This window comes from Megalops cyprinoides, chromosome 1 (assembly GCF_013368585.1).
Source record: "Megalops cyprinoides isolate fMegCyp1 chromosome 1, fMegCyp1.pri, whole genome shotgun sequence".
In the NCBI taxonomy this organism is placed as follows: Eukaryota; Metazoa; Chordata; class Actinopteri; order Elopiformes; family Megalopidae; genus Megalops; species Megalops cyprinoides.
In genome coordinates this window covers 25,402,078-25,420,535 of record NC_050583.1, presented here as the reverse complement: position 1 = coordinate 25,420,535, position 18,458 = coordinate 25,402,078, and the positions used below count along the sequence as shown (strand labels likewise).

The 18,458-nt window shown below is 40.9% G+C and overlaps 2 protein-coding genes across 4 annotated transcripts; one reads left to right on the top strand and one right to left on the bottom strand.

The window, feature by feature from the left end:
• Positions 1 to 3,646: 3,646 nt before the first annotated feature.
• Positions 3,647 to 6,920, top strand: zdhhc4 (zinc finger DHHC-type palmitoyltransferase 4). Of its 3 annotated transcripts, none has more exons than XM_036545679.1 (7): positions 3,647 to 3,709; positions 4,288 to 4,418; positions 4,910 to 4,983; positions 5,259 to 5,437; positions 5,536 to 5,661; positions 5,913 to 6,157; positions 6,534 to 6,920. In XM_036545679.1, exons 2-7 carry the CDS (start codon positions 4,296 to 4,298, stop codon positions 6,822 to 6,824), a joined length of 1,038 nt encoding a protein of 345 aa, XP_036401572.1. In that variant the 5' UTR covers positions 3,647 to 3,709; positions 4,288 to 4,295; the 3' UTR covers positions 6,825 to 6,920. The 3 variants fall into 3 exon arrangements, with proteins under 3 accessions (XP_036401572.1, XP_036401564.1, XP_036401581.1); XM_036545671.1 differs by having other exon boundaries at positions 3,668 to 3,779; XM_036545688.1 differs by lacking the exon at positions 3,647 to 3,709 and adding an exon at positions 3,788 to 3,890.
• A 2,398-nt stretch (positions 6,921 to 9,318) lies between these two features.
• On the bottom strand, positions 9,319 to 17,535 carry e4f1 (E4F transcription factor 1). The gene is made up of 14 exons (XM_036537070.1): positions 17,421 to 17,535; positions 15,632 to 15,783; positions 15,155 to 15,248; positions 14,807 to 14,973; positions 14,290 to 14,410; positions 14,006 to 14,158; positions 13,692 to 13,804; positions 13,195 to 13,404; positions 12,841 to 12,955; positions 12,023 to 12,240; positions 11,568 to 11,766; positions 11,128 to 11,288; positions 10,894 to 10,947; positions 9,319 to 10,719 (listed from the first exon to the last, which is right to left on the bottom strand). Exons 1-14 carry the CDS (start codon positions 17,512 to 17,514, stop codon positions 10,369 to 10,371), a joined length of 2,202 nt encoding a protein of 733 aa, XP_036392963.1. The 5' UTR covers positions 17,515 to 17,535; the 3' UTR covers positions 9,319 to 10,368.
• Positions 17,536 to 18,458: the final 923 nt, after the last annotated feature.

Sequence of the window (18,458 nt, the reverse complement as noted above, 5' to 3'; positions counted from 1 at the left end):
CCCACAAATCTGTAGTAATAGTCACCCAACAAATTGGGCCAGGATTGGTCAGGTGATCCAACAAAAAAGAATCCTACTAAAACCCTTCCTGGCAGATCTCCTTATATGCCACTCTCGGCCCAGAAACAGGAATATTTGTATGCTGAGCAGAATAATGACTATCTCAGACTAATGATGTGTACAGCAAGAAACTACTTCTTAGAAATGACAAGAAATGACTGGACATCTTTTGGGGGAACCATCCAGGTGACAGTACTCAAACAAAATGAAAGTTGCTAGTGTGCCAAGTACTCTTCATTGTTCAGTGTTGTTTGTGTCTTGAAGATAAATGCAGCACCTGTATATTGACAATGTAACAAATACCAATACTAATCAAACTGCCGAGAGACAAAAAACTACCACAACAACCATGGTGAACACAGAGACATTATATGCATGAACATTGTCACTAGAAGTAATTAGACGCATCATTCACTGAAGAACGCCCAGGGCAAGTTACGCAAGGCAAGCTGAATAATTCAGCAGGGCTGGTTGTATCTCCAAACAGACACTGCTTCTCAATCTAATGCTCAGCTTACACTTCACCAAAAGAGGCCACTCAGCCCATCCAATGTGAATCAGTGAGATTAACAGAGATGAGTGAGAATGTACAAGATGTTCCTCCCAAAGCAGTCTCTTGAAGCGCTTTCTGAATTTCGTGATTTGTCCAGTTATTTCTTCACAATATATATTGATCAACTACATCCTGAACTTGGTGGGTTGATGGGTTTGAATGATTTAGGTGGAAATTCCAAAAAAGAAGAAGAATGTGCCCTATGTCCTTTTACATTCTCACTGAGACAGGAATATATCACAATATGCTTGAATAACTTATCAACAAAAGCAAACAATGCAAACCAAATTCACAATGCCACTGGAATAATAAAATGGTCAATTAACTTGAATAAGCTGTAGTCAAGTAACTGCCAAAAGCACAGAACTAAACCTAAGAATTGCTTTTGCTACTGATGAGGACAAATCCGATGAGGAGTTATTATGGACAGTGGGAAAGGGAAGTTAAAATGCCCAAAAAGTATTGTAACTGCAGACAGCAAATTTTTACCAGTAAATGTATTCCAAAAGATCCAGATGCAGAGTTAATCCAAGTGGAGATTAAAAATAGGGGGACAGATGCTTACAAATCTTTATGTTGTCAGTGATACAGTTTACTGTAAGAGACAGTTTTATTCATCACCTGCCCCTCAACACTTGCAGTGAAAAAGCTAGTCTTTTCCTTGGCCTGCTGAATCCCATCCAAACATCTCTTTAGGGATGGGAAAAGCAGGCTAATCAGGATAGTGACACACATGCTTCCAGATGACACAGCTAAGACTGTTCTATTTTAGCGCCTCAGGAATCAGTTCACTCTCCTCCAATCTGATGCTCCATGTCATGGTATCTGCTCTATATTTCTTGGGGATGCTACAACTGTTATCTACTGTCCTCAACACAGAGGGCTTTTACATGTTTATATGAAACAAGTAATAGCCACACAAGCTAAAATACTCATGCCATGTGGACAACACAATTAATCAGCAGGAATTTTCAATTCTGCATGATGATTGACTCTATATATATATATATATATATATATATATATATATATATATATATATATATGTATATAGTAGAATGCAGAATTGAAAAGATATATTCATATATACTTTTTATAAATGAAGAGTCAATCATCATGCAGAATTTAAAAATTACTATGGAGACCAATTGGCATACATATATATACAGTATATATATATATATATATATATATATATATATATATATGACGAAAGGTCTGGTTAAGATTATGCAACACTTTTAACAGTCTTAGTCTAAGTCTACAAGCTGTTGACTGCATTATAGGGAGACAAATGAAGACAATGCATTGGTTTTAGATTTATATTCTTGCGTTCTTCTAGGTCACTTGTCTGCTGGACTTGAAACAATAATGAAAACGCAGTCTTACCCTACTTAACAGTGGTGAGGACCCAGAGGAAGCCTTCACAGCTCAGGGGGAAAATGACTGTCAAACAGAAACACATGAGAGTGCCTCGGCAGTGCTACAGCCTGGCACAGCCCGATGGCCATCGCTCAGGTTCCTCTCGCTGACTCCGGACTGTGTAACATGAGAGCCGGGTGAAGATACAGGCGAAGACCTGAAACCTGACCCAGTGACAGGTGTCACATGATGCCCTGTGTGCAACAAAGGGAACAGCATGGGGGACTGATGTGAAATATGCCCAATTTATAGCATGCTTTTTGATTTATTCTCCTCAGATTCATTGCCCACATCCTTGGGAGAATATGTATTGTAAATCTATGATAATACAATGTTTAGATTGTATATGACTATACAATATTGTGTACTATTGTTTGTTACTATACTGAACTATACTATACTATACTGTTCATGACTGATGGCACCGGCACATGAAACACCTGCTTTTTTCAAAGTTGTGGATTCTTTCATTTCAATGTACATCTAACTGTTTTCAAGACAATTATGAAAATACACGGTGTTTGTCGCATTTTAACCCATGGCACTCAATAATTTCACAGGATTACAGTCTGTGTAAAAGGATTAGGAAAATGAGGAATCATATGTTAATAAAGATGCCAACTGCCTTATGCAAACCACTGATTGGCTACAAAGAATGTTCCTGTCCAGCATACAGATACACTGAAATCAACAGGGCAGACTTCTTTGGTGTGACGCTTGCTCTGTAATCCAGGAACTGCCAACACTGTGATCGAGGCACTCCTTTATAAGGGCTCTCACTCTGGCAGTGTTCCTCAGTAAAGAACTCTGTATGACTATCGGTGCTCCTTTTCATGAAGCAAAACTTACAGGTTCCATGGTCCCTCTGATAACAATGTTTATTCTTTTTTTGTTTGTTTGTTTAAAAAATCATAACAGACTACATACACATTTATTTCCTCACACAAATTGTGGGCTTTTTTATTTGACATAGAAAAATGCATAACACCATTCAAGAAATTAAAAAAAAAAAATCAAGAGAACAGCCAACATGTAAGTATTTTAACTGCCTAAATTCATAAAAACCACAGTTATTAGGGTGCAGATCATTTGAAAACTTGCACTTTGCTTGACATACAGATGTCATTCTGCTGATAGATGTATGGCCATGATCTGAAAGGACAAGGGCTGCAGTAACATTCATTGTTTAACTCTTAACCAAGTGTGTGTGTGTAAAGCTGTATGGACTCGGAATGTAAAACACACGGTACAGCACTAAGGCAACTACACCCTGTCACTGACTTACCTGTAGTCTGTAATGCCTACCGATACCCAAGCCCCATTTTATTGCACTTGGTAGCGATTAAAAACATAATAAAAATATGTTTGTGTGCGAATCAATTGAAATTTCTTGGTGTGTTGTAGCTATATTGGTTCATAAACCCAGTCGAACATGAAAATGTCTTAAATTTTTAAAAAAGAAGAGCTTATCCTACATTTCGGGCAATTTCAGGTTCCTCGAAGTCGGTCAATTAAAATGACATTAAGCGCTAGCACTGCGCGCTACTCTTGCAGCGTCATCGACACTGAACGCAGGCGCACCAGGAATACACAGTCCCTGCGCAGAATTGATCTTCGTGAGGGCGTCGTAACCCTCCTCCCAGGAAGCAGGAAACCGGGCTGACTGGAATACAGGTTACACAAAACAGCTTTAGTTTAGATATATGAATTGGGAAAATGATTTACTGTAAAATCCAGCCAAAAGGCAAGTAATTCAGAAATTCGACTAGTTACACCATTATTTATTAGTTTGGTTGTTGAAAGCAAGTATATTTGCTTGCAAGAAGGAGGTGCAGCTACAGTGTAGCCTTGCCAGGTAGCAGCCCTACACTATGTTTAAAACATTAAATACTAACTTTTAAATATGGCTAGTAAGCTATCTAGTTTGTCTCTGCCGTTGTTGTCCTCATAGATGTATGCATACTTCTCATTCAGATACTGATGAAGTCACTTAACAAGTGGTATGAGAGCAGCATGCTACTTAACCAGTTACATATACCGAGCTAGAGACTGGTATTTTATCTGCCTAACAATATATTGCTCGTTCATGGGTAAACCAGCTTGCTGTTTACTAAGCCATTTTGCTTTCCTGATTTGCAATTCTGATTTGCGCATGGTGACTAAAGTAGGATGAAGTAGTTAGCTGGCTAACTTAACATATCTGCCGGGTTAGACATGTATTTGAAGTGGATTTTTCACTTTCGTTTGTACAGGTTAACCAATGGATTTCCTCACTCTCTTTGCAATATATGTGGTGGTTGTGCTGTCGTGTATTGTTCTTGTTTGTAAATACTCCGGACAACAACAAACTCCTTTGGGAAGATTTTTCAGCGCTGTCACTGAGGTCAGTACATAGTATATCCACATGGTGGTGCTATGTAGTCGTGTACTTTAGATACATAATATCATTGATGTCCCTGATATAGCCAAGTGTGCGTAAAAGATGTTCGTGTCAAGATTCGGCGATAGTCTGTCGTCGCTACAGTGCGCTGAGATTTGCGTTTTTCCAATACGTTTATTACAAGTAGCGAAGGTACTAACTGGAATTTGTAAATACATAGATATGGGAAGTGGCCATTACGAAAGGATACGATAATTTCCACGATTGTTTCAGTCAAACTTTAAAAGTACCAAAATTACTGCGTAAAAGCCCAGAATTTTGTCAAATTTACTGTCCTCTCAACGGATCTCCATAGTGTTTGTCTTTAAATTGTCCTCAGTTGTCCTCATTCTTTATATGCAATATTTTGTGTGTTATAAATAAATCCATCCATCCATCTCTGTGGTATTCAGTGAGTTTATGTAACAATCATTGGGGTTTTATTTACTTGATAGATAATCTCACCTTGGATTCCACAATGGTTTCAGCAACTTTCTTACAAGATAATGCACAGGCTGTTTCATCAACGGTAAGTACACACTCAAGCGAACTTTTGTTCTTTCCATTTTCACAATGCTATGAAAAAAAGACATTCGTGGCTGCACTTAAGATGATGTTAAGATTTTAGTATCCTTGTTCACCAGATACATTGTTCTGATTTTTGTAAAATTAAGATACAGATATCTGAGACCGACTAGAGCAGCATGCTAAGTTCCCTACAAGTATGTGTCATGTATGTGAACATGCATGGTGTGCTTTTTGCTCTTCTAGTAAAACAATTAAAACCTGTTTCGTTCACTACAGGAACAAGCTATTTTTGTATCTGCACCTATTTTTGGAGGGCATTGTGTATGCAGAGTTTACTTACGAAGTATTCGGCTACTGTAGGGAGATGGACACTAGTTTGTCCAGCCTTAGTATGCCCTATGTGTTGCTTGCTGTGGAATCCTACTTCTTCTATCAGTGCTGCAGAAAAGACCCAGGTAAGCAAGGTGGGACCTGTTGGTTCCCTTCACATTATGTTGTTCTCTGAGTGATGCAGAATGAGAACTACTTGACTGTATTGCCATATGCTGTGCAGGTACAGTGACAGAGGAAAACCATGCTGCCCTGGTTAAGGTGTACCCCTATGACAGGAAGCTGTACCACCCTGAGGTCTCCTGCCCCACTTGTCTTCTGGTGAAACCTGCCCGGTCCAAACACTGTCGTGAGTTCATTTCTTCAGAACAGCATGACACCTTCCTGCCTGGCCTCTCTCTACAAACACCATTATAATAAATCCTTTATTCAATTACAATTATTCTAAAGTACAGAATACAGAACACATCTTAGGATTTAGAAAAGCCCTTCAGCTGAAAATAAACATAACCAAGATGCTACTTTCTCTTTGTCTAGTCTTGCAAAGTAAATGAAACCGGTATTCATCCGTATAGTTCTTTTCTCATTTTGTTTTAACAGGAGTGTGCAACAGGTGTGTGCATCGATTTGACCATCATTGCGTTTGGGTGAACAACTGCGTTGGAGCTCAGAACAGCAGGCACTTCCTGCTCTACCTGCTGTGCTTGTGTGCCATGGCAGGTGACATCGCAGTGCTGACAGCTGACATGCTGTTAAATGTTGTGCTCAGATCTGGGCTTCTGCATGCTCACTACATTGACCAGCAGGGGGAGCAGCAGGCAGCAGGGCCACTATTTGTTGTGCAAGTAAGTGACTATGCTTTACACCTAAACTCCATAGTAAGGCGTAGACACTTCTGTCACAACCCTCTCATACCATCATCAGTTTCATTTAAAGAGCCCATTTAATTTCACTTTCTAAACATTAATGGGGAGGATCGTACCATGTTGTAGGTGGCCTGGATGTTTGGTGGCCAGACTGATGGATTAAGACAGGAATGATGAAAAATTACATGGGAATAATCCACTTTAACTTTTAGTTGCAAGTGTAATTAGGACACAAACACAAATGCTACACTTTCTCACTTCAAAGTATGCTTTTCCACAGATCTGTAGTAATGTGCACTTTAGCACTTTGTGTAATTCTGATACTTATTCTGTAATTCTGATCTTACCTCAACAGCACCTCTTCCTGACCTTTCCCCGGATTGTCTTCATGCTAGGCTTCCTCGTGTTTGTCTTCATGCTGCTGGCAGGATATGCTATGTTCCACCTCTACCTGGCACTGGTAAATCAAACCTCCAATGAGTGGTACAAAGGGCGAGGGCATGGATGCCACCACTGCCAGCCCACACCAGGACTCTACTGCTCCTCAGGGCACATTCAGTCAAGAGGCTTCTACAACAGGGGTATCCTCAGGAACCTGGGGGAATTATTCCAGCCTCTCGCTCACGGCAGGAAGAAGGACAGATAGGCAGCTCTTACTATCAGGTCTACCACGAAGTATGCAGCATTTTTTAAAACCATTTTTGTACAGTGTATTCATATTGGCTTCAGTGAGATAAACAAAGTCTGAGTTTATACAAAATGGAGTGTTATTAAGTGGTGGTAAACACATTTGCAAGGCCCTTGACATTTAAAATTACAGAAACACTTTACAGTAACATACAATAGCAAAGAGCAGAAAAAGATGGCAAAAGGGAAGAGTTCCACAGCAATCTAATTATGTTCTGTAGTTATGTAGTTCCAGCAGGTTTTCCAGCAAATACTGGTTTACAGAAGTGTATGTGGATTCACCTCAGATGACCTGTGTTCACTGAAGATCAGCCTAGTCACTTGGCTGCACATCAGGAGGCACTATTTGGCAATGACAGTGTTGGGGTCAGTTGCAATTTATTAGTAGTCAACTATGAAATTGGAAACTTTGGAATTGATCTAGACATTTCAAAAAATGGATTATAATTTTAAGTCCAAATGGTGCCTTCTACAGTATTGGTGTTTAGCAGGTATGAACTGAATATCATGGTTTAGAATTTTGCAAAATCTGAAAATGATGAAATGCTGTGTGCCCTGAGAACATAACACAAAATCAAATCACCACATGACTTACAGTAAAACTGGCTAGGATGTAATATTTTTTTCCAGAAATATCACGTCAGTGAATTTTTTACTGGCTTTACTTCTACTGATTACTCCTCAGCAGTGCTATGACAAAGTGGTCAGTTCCAAAGCATCGCTTCTGTTGGTTGGTTTGCACTCCACTCGTGGTTCTTTGGTATATTCACCCATATGCTTCAGGTAAATGGAATTTTTGTACATCGTTTTCATATCATTGCACTTTGACAAAGGTAAGTATGGTAACTGTTCCATCCCACATCACTAAGAGCTAAGTTACTAATACTTGAAAAATTTCCTGCAACATGTTAGTATGAAATAAAGATGCCTCAAAAGCACGCCTGTTAGCTAGCTCCTCCAAGGGGGCTCTGGCTTTGGTCAATGCATATGAACTACTGACATTACCATTGGATGTTTTGGGTGGAGCTGGGTCATACTGAGTGGTCTGAGGTTCAGTGGTTCAGTGGGCTTGTTTGTACCACTGCACTGCAGCATTTTCACTGAGATGCATTTGAGTGAAATGGAGCCATATATAATACTGTGTAATCACATTAAAATGTTAACCAGACTAGAATTTTGATATCATGGTAATTTTTTTGAAATATTTTTGTTTAAATTCAGGCTATCAAGCTCTTTCTGCCTTCCAACAGAAGAATCAAGCTAATGCAGGAAATTCACTGCTCCTGTAAAAGAACTAAGACAAAAATTATTGTTAAATTATTATTATATTTGAAATTAGCTGGATATTTAAATAATTATAGTTTATAGCATAATTTACAGCGTCCAGATATCATTTAGCTGAAATATAGCCTGGGGAAATAAACCACTCCCTGTAAATTAACTTTTAAATTGTGTTTATTACACTCTAAGTCTTACCAGTAAGCAATCATGCTTTTTTTTTTAAACATAAACATAATTACTTAAAAACGGAAATAAGGGAGCGCTACTATATAATGCAAGAGTGGTGTATGTACATTACAGCTGGAGGTATGTGGAACAGACTAACAGACTGACAGCTAGACAGATGGAGCGGCAGTGTAGTATAGTAGTAAGGAACAGTACTTGTAACCAAAAGGTTGCTGGTTTGATTCCCTGGTGGGGTGCTGCTGTTGTACCCTTGGGCAAGGTACTTAAACCCAGAATTGCCTCTGTAAACATCCAGCTGTATAAATGGATAACATTGTAAAAATTGTAACCTATGTAAGTCACTCTGGATAAGAGTGTCTGCTAAATGCCAATAATGTAATGTATGGTCAGATCATGTAATAAATACAGTATACTACTCGTTTTAAATAGCAGAGTAAGGGAAACCAACAGCATGTATTTCAAACAGGATGGTGGCAATGGGAAAAATTCAGTTCAGTAAACCCGGGGAGATACCATATATGAACTGCATACTGCAGACTTGAGCAAAAAGTATACAGAATAAAATTACAGCTCCATTTAGTTATACTGTGGGCTTTAAAAATGTCTTCTGCTTTGAAAAAGATGTCAGGGGGTAGAACTGTGGGAAGCCTTCTGTTGAATGTAATTTTTGTCTTCCACCCAAGGTAATTAGGGACAATGAAATAATCAGTGGGTTGGACTGGATGGTTCAGACTCCTCAATGTGAAAACACATTTACATTAAAGTTAACTGTATAATTAACTGTATAATTCTACTGAGTGGATTTCATAACCTGTCACACACTATAAATCTGAAATACAAACATACGTTTAATAAAACTTAATAACCAAATGAAAAACACATTTTGAAAGTATTTTACAATTTTAATTTAATTCCATTTAATATACACATAATTCCTAGATGTAGGATGAACTTAATTTTTTGCACCCATATAGGCTGCTCGGGCACAGTGGTGATAACAGCTGTACTCTCTTTATTAATGCCCACTTTATTAGAGTTGTTTGTTGGAGAGTACACATCTACTTGACTCAGTCCGAAAAACCATTCATTAAGGTGGGATGAACTGATCTGGATATGAAAGTTTGAAGATGACTGCAGCTCTACTAGACAGATGCTACTAGCCTGACAAATGAATCCCAACTGGAGATAATTGCATCTCCAATTGTGCTGAAACTCTATATAAATGGTTTTGGAAACTGGCATCCACACAGGGGAACCAATCCAATCTTACATTTCACACATGTGTGCACAAATGCATGCATGCTTATATGCCTCACTCAGTAAGCTGAAGGCTAATCTACTGAATTTTTGTCCTGTGTCCTTATGAGAGGTAAACTGTTCGATGGTTTGTTAATGGCAACCAAGCATCTCTTCCAACTTATTTCTGAATATTAAAATCCAAACTACTAAGCAGAATATTTTAAAACCCAACAAAAATATTCTTATAAAATGGTATATTTGCATTACAAAAATACAGAACATCATCTTTCAACTGTTACATCAATATCTTCTCACATTGGCTGGCCCAGTTGCCATGCTGTAACAGGAACTAATGACCTCTTCAGAACTGTGCAAGCAGTCCTGCACGAGCTGAAATCCTGTATCAAGGCAGCTCCAAGTGCAGTACAGCAGTGTATACATTTCTAGCATTTGGCTCTAAATATTGGTGAAATGTTAGGCAAACCAACAGTGCTTGTTTCTAGGTAGATTGTTGATACATCATAGTCTTACCAAGGGTAGGCATTTTTCCCCCATTCAAAATCTTTAGGTATCATTATTAGGTGATGGAGCCAAGGGAGAATTTCTTTATCATTACTGAAATTTCAAATCCTCAGATCACCCCAATCATTGGATCTGAGACCTAAAATTTGGGTGGCTAAAATTTTTCAAATGGTTTTCCATTTCCCATATACCTAATTTTAGGAAACAAACCCAAGACAAAACAAATCAGGGGAATAAAACTGTATTCCATCAGCCAGTGAAAGAAATACTGCATTTTAATCCTGCACAATAACAGTCTGTATCTCCACCTCCTCTGGTGAAGTGATGACAAATTCCTCCGCCTGCTCCATCACCTCTATGTCACGGGACTCTACCATGGTCACCGTGCCCCCCGCTGCCTCCAGCGTCCCGTCCGTGGTAAGTATGGCCCCGTCGCTGATGGCGGAGGCCAGCGTCATGGCCACCTGCTCCGTCAGGCTCTCTGGCGTGGCGATGGTGATGGTGTCACCACAGTCCGAGGAGATGGCTGCGTTCTCATCCATGGAGACGTTCTGCACAATGATCTGGTGTCCCGACTGGGACTGGCTGACGATCTGCTGGACAACCTTCATGATGTGGCTGCCCACCTGGAAGGAGAGGAAGGTGTATAAAAGCACTAATACTCAAAGAGTGTTCAGACTAGAGGACTAGTATTAGCAGGCCACTGTGCTCATGAATATGTTTGTTCTTTTGAGTGGTCGCTCAAACAACAGTGCAACAGGTTTCATTACACAGTTAGCACTTCAGCACCATGAACTAACCTCATTCCTATTGAGTGGAACTTCACCGCCAGTTTCTGTCACTTCAGATGGAGCCTTGAAGAGAAATGGGAAAGTAACTAACCATTATCCTGGTGATGATTGAACTTTTGTAACCTCACATTTCAAAATGTCCTTTATCAAAACGTTTTAGCATGCATATCTGTAAACAACTCATTCAAGTGGGATAAGTTAACCTGCCCTAGGAATGCTGCCATTTTAGACATAAAAGCCCACCTGGATGATGTACTCTTGTGTGTCTGCCACTACTGAGGAGAACTCCACAAGCACAGCATGGGGGTCCTCAGAGATAATGGTGGCAGCCATGCTGTTGGCAGCTGGCTGCTCTTCTACAACCACAGGCTGCTCAGACTCCTTCAGTCCCCCACTGCATCCCCCTGCACACAGCAAAAACACGACTGTAAGGATCAGAAAGGACCAACACTGTATGCCCTTTCTGTATGTTGTTTCCTCCCCTAGACTTTACATTATGCACCTTCAAAAGCAATTAAGGGAAGTTCAGCTTCTGACCAACCTACTCCTAATCTATTGCAAACTGAGAACTCATGGTTGTCGTTAAAAAGAGAACAGAACATTGGCCTGCAAATGGCAAGAGAAGTATCTGCTGCCCTGACTGAAACATGGGAAAGCTACACTCAGGTCTGACCCCAGCTCACCTTTGGCACGGAGATGTCGATTAAGTGTTCCGTGCTCTGCAAATCCACGACCACACTTGAAGCACTTGAAGGGTTTTTCACCAGTGTGATGGCGAATATGGCGCACTAAAGAGCCTTTCTCCCTGAACCCTCGAGAACAGTACTGACACACGTAAGGCCTGACCTGTGCATGTGTGCGCTGGTGCACTTGCAGGGCATTCTGGGAAAGACAGAAAGGTTGGTGAAATGAGTCTGAGTGTGAAGAAAGAGAGGGATGGTAACTATAACAATTATGACAAAAAATGTCAAAGCACATCAATAAAATGCAACTTAACATCCATTTTGGCAATGCTCTCTGCTGTGCTCCACTTCACTGTACTGTTCACGACCAATGTATTCTTATAACCAAGTTCCCCTTTTGCTCCAGTTGAAACTGAAAATGAGAATGGTGCAGCCAGCCAGTCATGTGGACTCACCTTGGTCTTGTAGCCCTTGTTACATCGGTTGCAGTGGTAAGGGCGCTCGTCGGAGTGCGCTCTCATGTGCTCGCGCACGTGGCCGATGGTCTTGTAGAGTTTCCCACACTCCCCGCACTTGAAGCGCCGCTCGCTCAGGTGCGCCTCCATGTGTTTCTTCAGCAGGTACCCCGTGAGGAACTCCTTCTGACACACTGTGCACTTAAAGGGCTTGAAACCTGCGGAGTGAGCACGGTCCTATTTAGGCAGCGGTAGTGTAGCTGTCAAATGCAGACACTGGTGTTACAGGTGTGTACATACGCTTCCAGTCAAACGTTTGGACACATTTTTTTTTTATTTATATTTACTATTTTCCACATTTTAGAATAACAGTAAAGGCATCAGAACTATGCAATAACACAAATGGAATTATGCAATATCCAAAAATGTTACACAGATCGAAACTTATATTTTAGATTATTCAAAGTAGTCAAAAAACATTTTTAAAAAATTCTTTTTTTTGGGAAGAAATTCATGCATAGACATCATCTTCATTATTTATATCTGTCTGAGAAACAGATTTCAAGCATTTAAGCATAAGTTTTCAGATCAAAATGTCTTTGAACGCATGTTCCCAATTATCTTAATCAGGTACGTCCAAACTTTTGACTGGTATATACATACCTGGTGGATTTTTAAAGAGTAATCAAACACCATATGTGAACAACATATTATGAACAGTAACACCGTCAGAGGCTGGGCAAGGCTGCACTAACTGTGGCAGTAACATGGCGTAACGTGAAAGGATATGAAGGATTTACCCAGTAGTGCAAACTTACCAAGATGACCTTTCACATGCACCCGCAGGTAGTTCAAAGCCTTGAAAGCCCGATTACAGTGAGGACATCTGTGGATTTTTGCAGAACTGGGTTCACTTTGTTTCTCCATAGGTTCCTAAAACGAGGCATTTGTTGAAAGCATTAAGCAAAAGAAAATGCGTAAAGGAGTTTATACACTTTATAAAATAACTCACACTCACACAGTCACGCTATTAATCATATTCAGTCTTCAATAGCTAATGACAGTAGAACAATAATTACAAATGTGTAATGCAGTAAACAATGTACTATACTGTGCTCAAAATATCTGCAATATGACCAATAGCCTGGCAGAGATGACGGACTCTCACTCACCACTGCTTCTTCAGCATCCAGTTCTACACACTCCTCTGTGACCTGGATCTCAGTAAGCCTGCTGTCAGCTTCATGGTTTTGCAGCGGCTGCACAGGAGACTTGCCCTCGGCCTGCTCAGCCCTCTCCGTTTCCAGGGCGATGCCAGAGTTAATTATGGCCTGGCTGATCAGGTTGTCCCCTTCAGCCTCTGACACAGTGTCACGCTGCTCCTGAGTGAGACAATAAAAGCTTGGTGCCAAAGCTTGGTGACAAAAACTTTCTTACACACTTATCTTATCTTACACACAGCTGTGCGCTGAACATTCAAAGGATCAATGCGATTCTCATATTACAAGTAGTACAAGCAGCTTGCAGAAGTAATCAGTTTTAAATACTGTTGTGGAAACTGATTCAGGACATGTTATAAGTATTCCCCTGATGAGAATTAGAAATCTGCCCCTAACTAATGGATGTAGCATAAAAACTAACATGACAAGTGTAATTTGGGGCTTTGAACCTGCTGAGCCTGCTCACTGCTGTCCACTTCCACCTGCATGTGAACCTCATGGATGACCTCTTCAGAGCTGTCCACCACACTGACCACAGGAAGCTGCTCTTCACCTTTAAGCCCTAAAACACAGAAACAGAGGACTGTATCAACTACCACTTCATAGCTCCGGACAGTCCTGGACAAGGGCCATGCATAAAATCACACTGCAGTTTCTCTTGTTGCATGAATTCATCATCTTACCAAAGACACACCTACACATTCACAATTCCTGCCCCTGTCCCATATATAAATTACCATGGGCTCACTGAGCCACCCGATACCTTTCTGCATCCCGTCCTTGTTGACAAGAATCTCTTTGCATTGGCTAAAGCGGATCTTCTCTGTGCAGGGAGTGATGGACTTTAGGTGCCTGGTCAGAGCCCCTGACTCCCTGAAGGACAGCCCACACAGATTACACCTATAAGGACGCTCATCTGTGAGACAACACACAACACTGTCAGACACAGCATGCTCCAAAATCTGCAGGGGTTAATGACACTGAAACTGGGGGGGGACCTTAAAGCCAAGGGAATAAAATTTCTGTTCTGCACTCCTCCTTTCTTACCCGTGTGACGGCGGTTGTGCCGGATCAGAGAGCCCTTGGTTCTGAAAGAGTTCCCACACAGTTTACAGTGGAAGTTCTTCCTCTCACTGTGGGTGCTCAGGTGCGTTCTTAAGATGTTTGGCTACAATGCAACAACACTTTAGTTACTGTGCGCAAGTCTGTCACACAAGCTGACTCTACAAGAGTTTGAACAGGCAAAAACATCACTGGCAAAGAGACAAAGCTAAATTTTAAAGTCCGTTAATCAATAGTTTTAGGTGATACTGTATGTTTGAAAAGATGAACAGCTCACACATGGGTGAATCACAGTGAAAGGGGTAAAGGTAACACAAAGCGGGAAAAATATGTATTGCATGAGATACTATACTAATTAATGAAGACAAGCTACTGAACTTCGGGTAACATCTGTAAAATGTGGAAATAAAGAATGGATATATATAAATGACATGTCAACTGTAGTCCCTGATAATTTAGGACAGCTGCACTTTTGCTAACTCTGTCAGCCGTCGTAGCGTACCGTTTTAAAGGTCTTCTCGCAGATGTGGCAGATATAGCGCCCCTCGTCGTTGACTTTGATGGGAATCTTTGTGACCTCTTCAGCTGCTCTGCCCTGATCGAGCCCCAGGCTCCTCGCTGCTCCGCTCCTCCTCCTACGCCCGACTGTGGCAACAGCATGGCCCCTCACTTCACCGGAGGAGAGAACACACAATCAATCATTCACAGACCGAAAGCGTCAACGTGATGCAGTGTGCACGAGTGCTCCTCCGTGCTTGACATGAGTTATGGTTGCTGAATCTGCTCTCTCTGAAGGTAGGGCGAAGCTGCTGGAGGATGACATCTGCTTGTACTGCAAGTGTTGACCCACCCGTGTTCCGCAGTCGGTCAGACTCCTCTGATGATACGGCGCTGTCATCCATTCCTGTTGCGGCCACAGAGCTTCCTTCAATCACCACAACCTGCTGAGTTACACACAAACGCATTCAAGACCAACAGTCACCAAGAGGGTCCTATTCAACTGTTACTATAACTCAGGTAACTGAAGAAATTCTGATAAGTCCTTCAGGGAGGAAAATAATGGTGCTGTTGACAGCAAGACGACCACCTGAGAGCAACTCTGTGGTTTCTCAAATGCAGGTGCAGCTTTTTTCAAATGAACAAACAATACTAAGGAATCTAGGTGTGTGCTTATCTGAAGTCATTTGGACTGAAGTGAAAGCTGACTGAATTTCTCTTTTGGCGAATGACAAATTGCTGATGATCACTTCATCACAGCTTGAACTCTTAAACTCCTTTACTAAGCAAGGCGAGTGCACACTGGTGGCGAGAGGCGTTTTCCAGGTACCTCTGGGCTGACGTCCTGTGAAACCTCACTGGTGAGCTGAGGGTGCTCCAGCTCCTGGGCCCGCTGACAGCTGTTCTGCAATTTGTGCTGAATGAAGGCCTCCAAGGTGGTGAACTCCACTTGGCAACGTCCACATCTGTGCACATCTTCATCTGCCCACAAACAAATGGCAAGACACAGGTTTTCATAACCAAACTACCCATATATGTATTCTGAGGCCACTTCTAACTTATACGACCACAGGGAAAGATGGAAAAATGGACATACTGTTTTACATAAGTCTAACTTTCTGTGCAGGATCATGGATGGTGCAAGGCCAGCACAGCATCAAAAGGTATGGCATCAGCATACACCACCCTGACATGAAGAAGTCTGCAGGTTTCAGTTTCAATTCTTATGTGTGAGCTGAGATCACATTTGGGAAGTTACCTCAAATCATATCAAAGTAATAATTCATTGTGGAGTGTCTTTTTAGGTCCACACCAGCAGACGTTATCATATTTTACACAGGTGAGCAACGCAGACATACCATTCAACACAGGTTCTATACTTGAATGGGCTGATAACTTCATAAGAATTAATAGGCAAACGATGTGTTTTAGTGAACCAACCACAACATAACCAATGTCAGCTATCCCATTGCACGATTAGCAATTTTTCATTTAAAAGAGTTAATGGTAACAATAATGATATTTGAAGAAAATATTCCAATCTTACTGTAAACAATGTCAATCTGCTTTCTTCTAAATTAGTTTCCCGTGCTAAACCGAGGACAACTCTTACATCGATGTTGATTGCTAAACGCAGGCGAATCCTGCTTGGAGTAAAAATACAGAAAATATGTTTTCGATTATCAACAGCACAGTTTTATTTTCACATCTTTAGTTATGCTTGGATGTTTTTAATAACATTGGTCACCGAAGTCACTTCCAACAGTCCACTTAATACATGATGAGATAACTGTAATGGCTCAGCTTGCTCGTATGGTTTGCATAGATAACAGGAATCCTCTCCCTTTATATGTGTGCTGCTGTAACTTTATCAGTATGCTACTGCAAGAGCTCTACATCGAAGACTTACAGCAAATAAGTCGATGCAGTCATGCCGTACTGATGATGGAATACAGCATTTACCCAGTTACTTGCACCGTGTACTAAGTTAGCTGATACATTCTGATGGCATACTAGCTAGCAAGTATACACGACAAACCACCAGCCAGACGAAGCCAGCAGAATAATAAGAGTAAGACGCAAGAAAAGGGACAACCAAACTGTGAAACGTTACATAAAGCGCACCATCAATGTGCTGCAGTATACAGACATACGAGGCCATGCCTTATTTCAAACGATAAGTTATTTTACTTGTCAAACCTCTACCGCTAGGCAGCCAGCTAGCTAGACCAGTGCGGAGCGCGCTAAACAGTCTTGTTCTATTAGCTTTCTAGCCGTCTTGCGAACAATAACTCATGTTTTAATGTTAAACTTAGCTGGCTAGCCGATTACATATTTGGCTAATTGGCCGAGTAGGTATCCGACGACCGCACAGCGTTTCCTTTACGGTGTCGTTAAGTTTTTACGGTACTAACGTTAGCTACCTTGCTAGTATATCCGTTTGTGGCAGGCTAGCTGGATAACTTTGCAAACAAGCTAAGGTTTCCTGGCTAGCTATCATAGGAAGCCAGCCAGTTCTTCACGAGCAGGCCTACACCAAGGCCCAATAATGTTTTCTTCATTTAGGTTGTAAATACAATAATATTGTCAAAAGAAAAGCGTAAAGTCGCCGTGTTTACCTTCGTCTCCAAGTGTGGTATGGATGGTGATGATGTTGCCTGTGTGTACCGTTTGATCAGTCACTGTTTCTGCCGTATTATTTTCTGCACTCATGTTTAAGCTCTCCGTCCCTGTCGCAACTCCACAACTGGGAAACATGGCGGATTTACGACCCCGTAGTCATAACAACAAAAAGGGCAGGGGGAAGAAATGAACAACGCGGAGTAGTATTGCACGTAGAAAAAGCAGTCATAAATACGTAAAAACCAGGGGAAAAAATTAAATCCTCTTTATTTGTTTTTTCTTCAGCTCGACATTTTTTCCTCGAGGACTTTGTGTTTGACCTTTAACCTTTGGGGACCATGCAGGATGTTGCTTTGAGGGTATCAGAATTGCGCAGCATCTGCGCAGGACTACTCGGATGTCGAATCGGAAAGCGACAAGAGTAGATTTAATTTACAAGATCTGCCACTCCCAATTTATGTCTTTATTTTTCCCTGATAGTGGGTACCCAGGTTATAAATTGTGTTTAATTAAAGTAACACTATATTGTTAGCAATACTACAGTTGCCTACAGATAACTTTTACATGTAGCCTACTGTACTTGATTGATTTTTTTTTTTTTATTTCGTGTTTCAAATTCTCCTTGGCATGTGCACTATGAGGATTTAGACCATATAAAATATAATTCAGATATTAAATCTGCCCCCTAGGCTCACTTCAGAGATTCCTCACAATCCTGTGTCAACTTTTTTTCTTTTAGCATTGCACGGTTAAGTAACGTATTCATGGCCTGAGAGGAACCAGGTTTTTTCATCCATTGTTATATAAACCATAAGCTTTTCCAGAGTTAGCCTCTGATCTTAACGATACATCATCTAGGATCTATTATCGATTTTTCTCCTCCTTTACCATGCACACTCTCATGTGATTGGTGTAGATGCTCCATGGGATGCATTGGAGCCAAACATACATGGTATTCCACAAGAATAATTGCCAAGCCCCATAACAGAAGGATCTTTTTCGCAAAAGACAAAGAATATACAGGGTTATTTTAA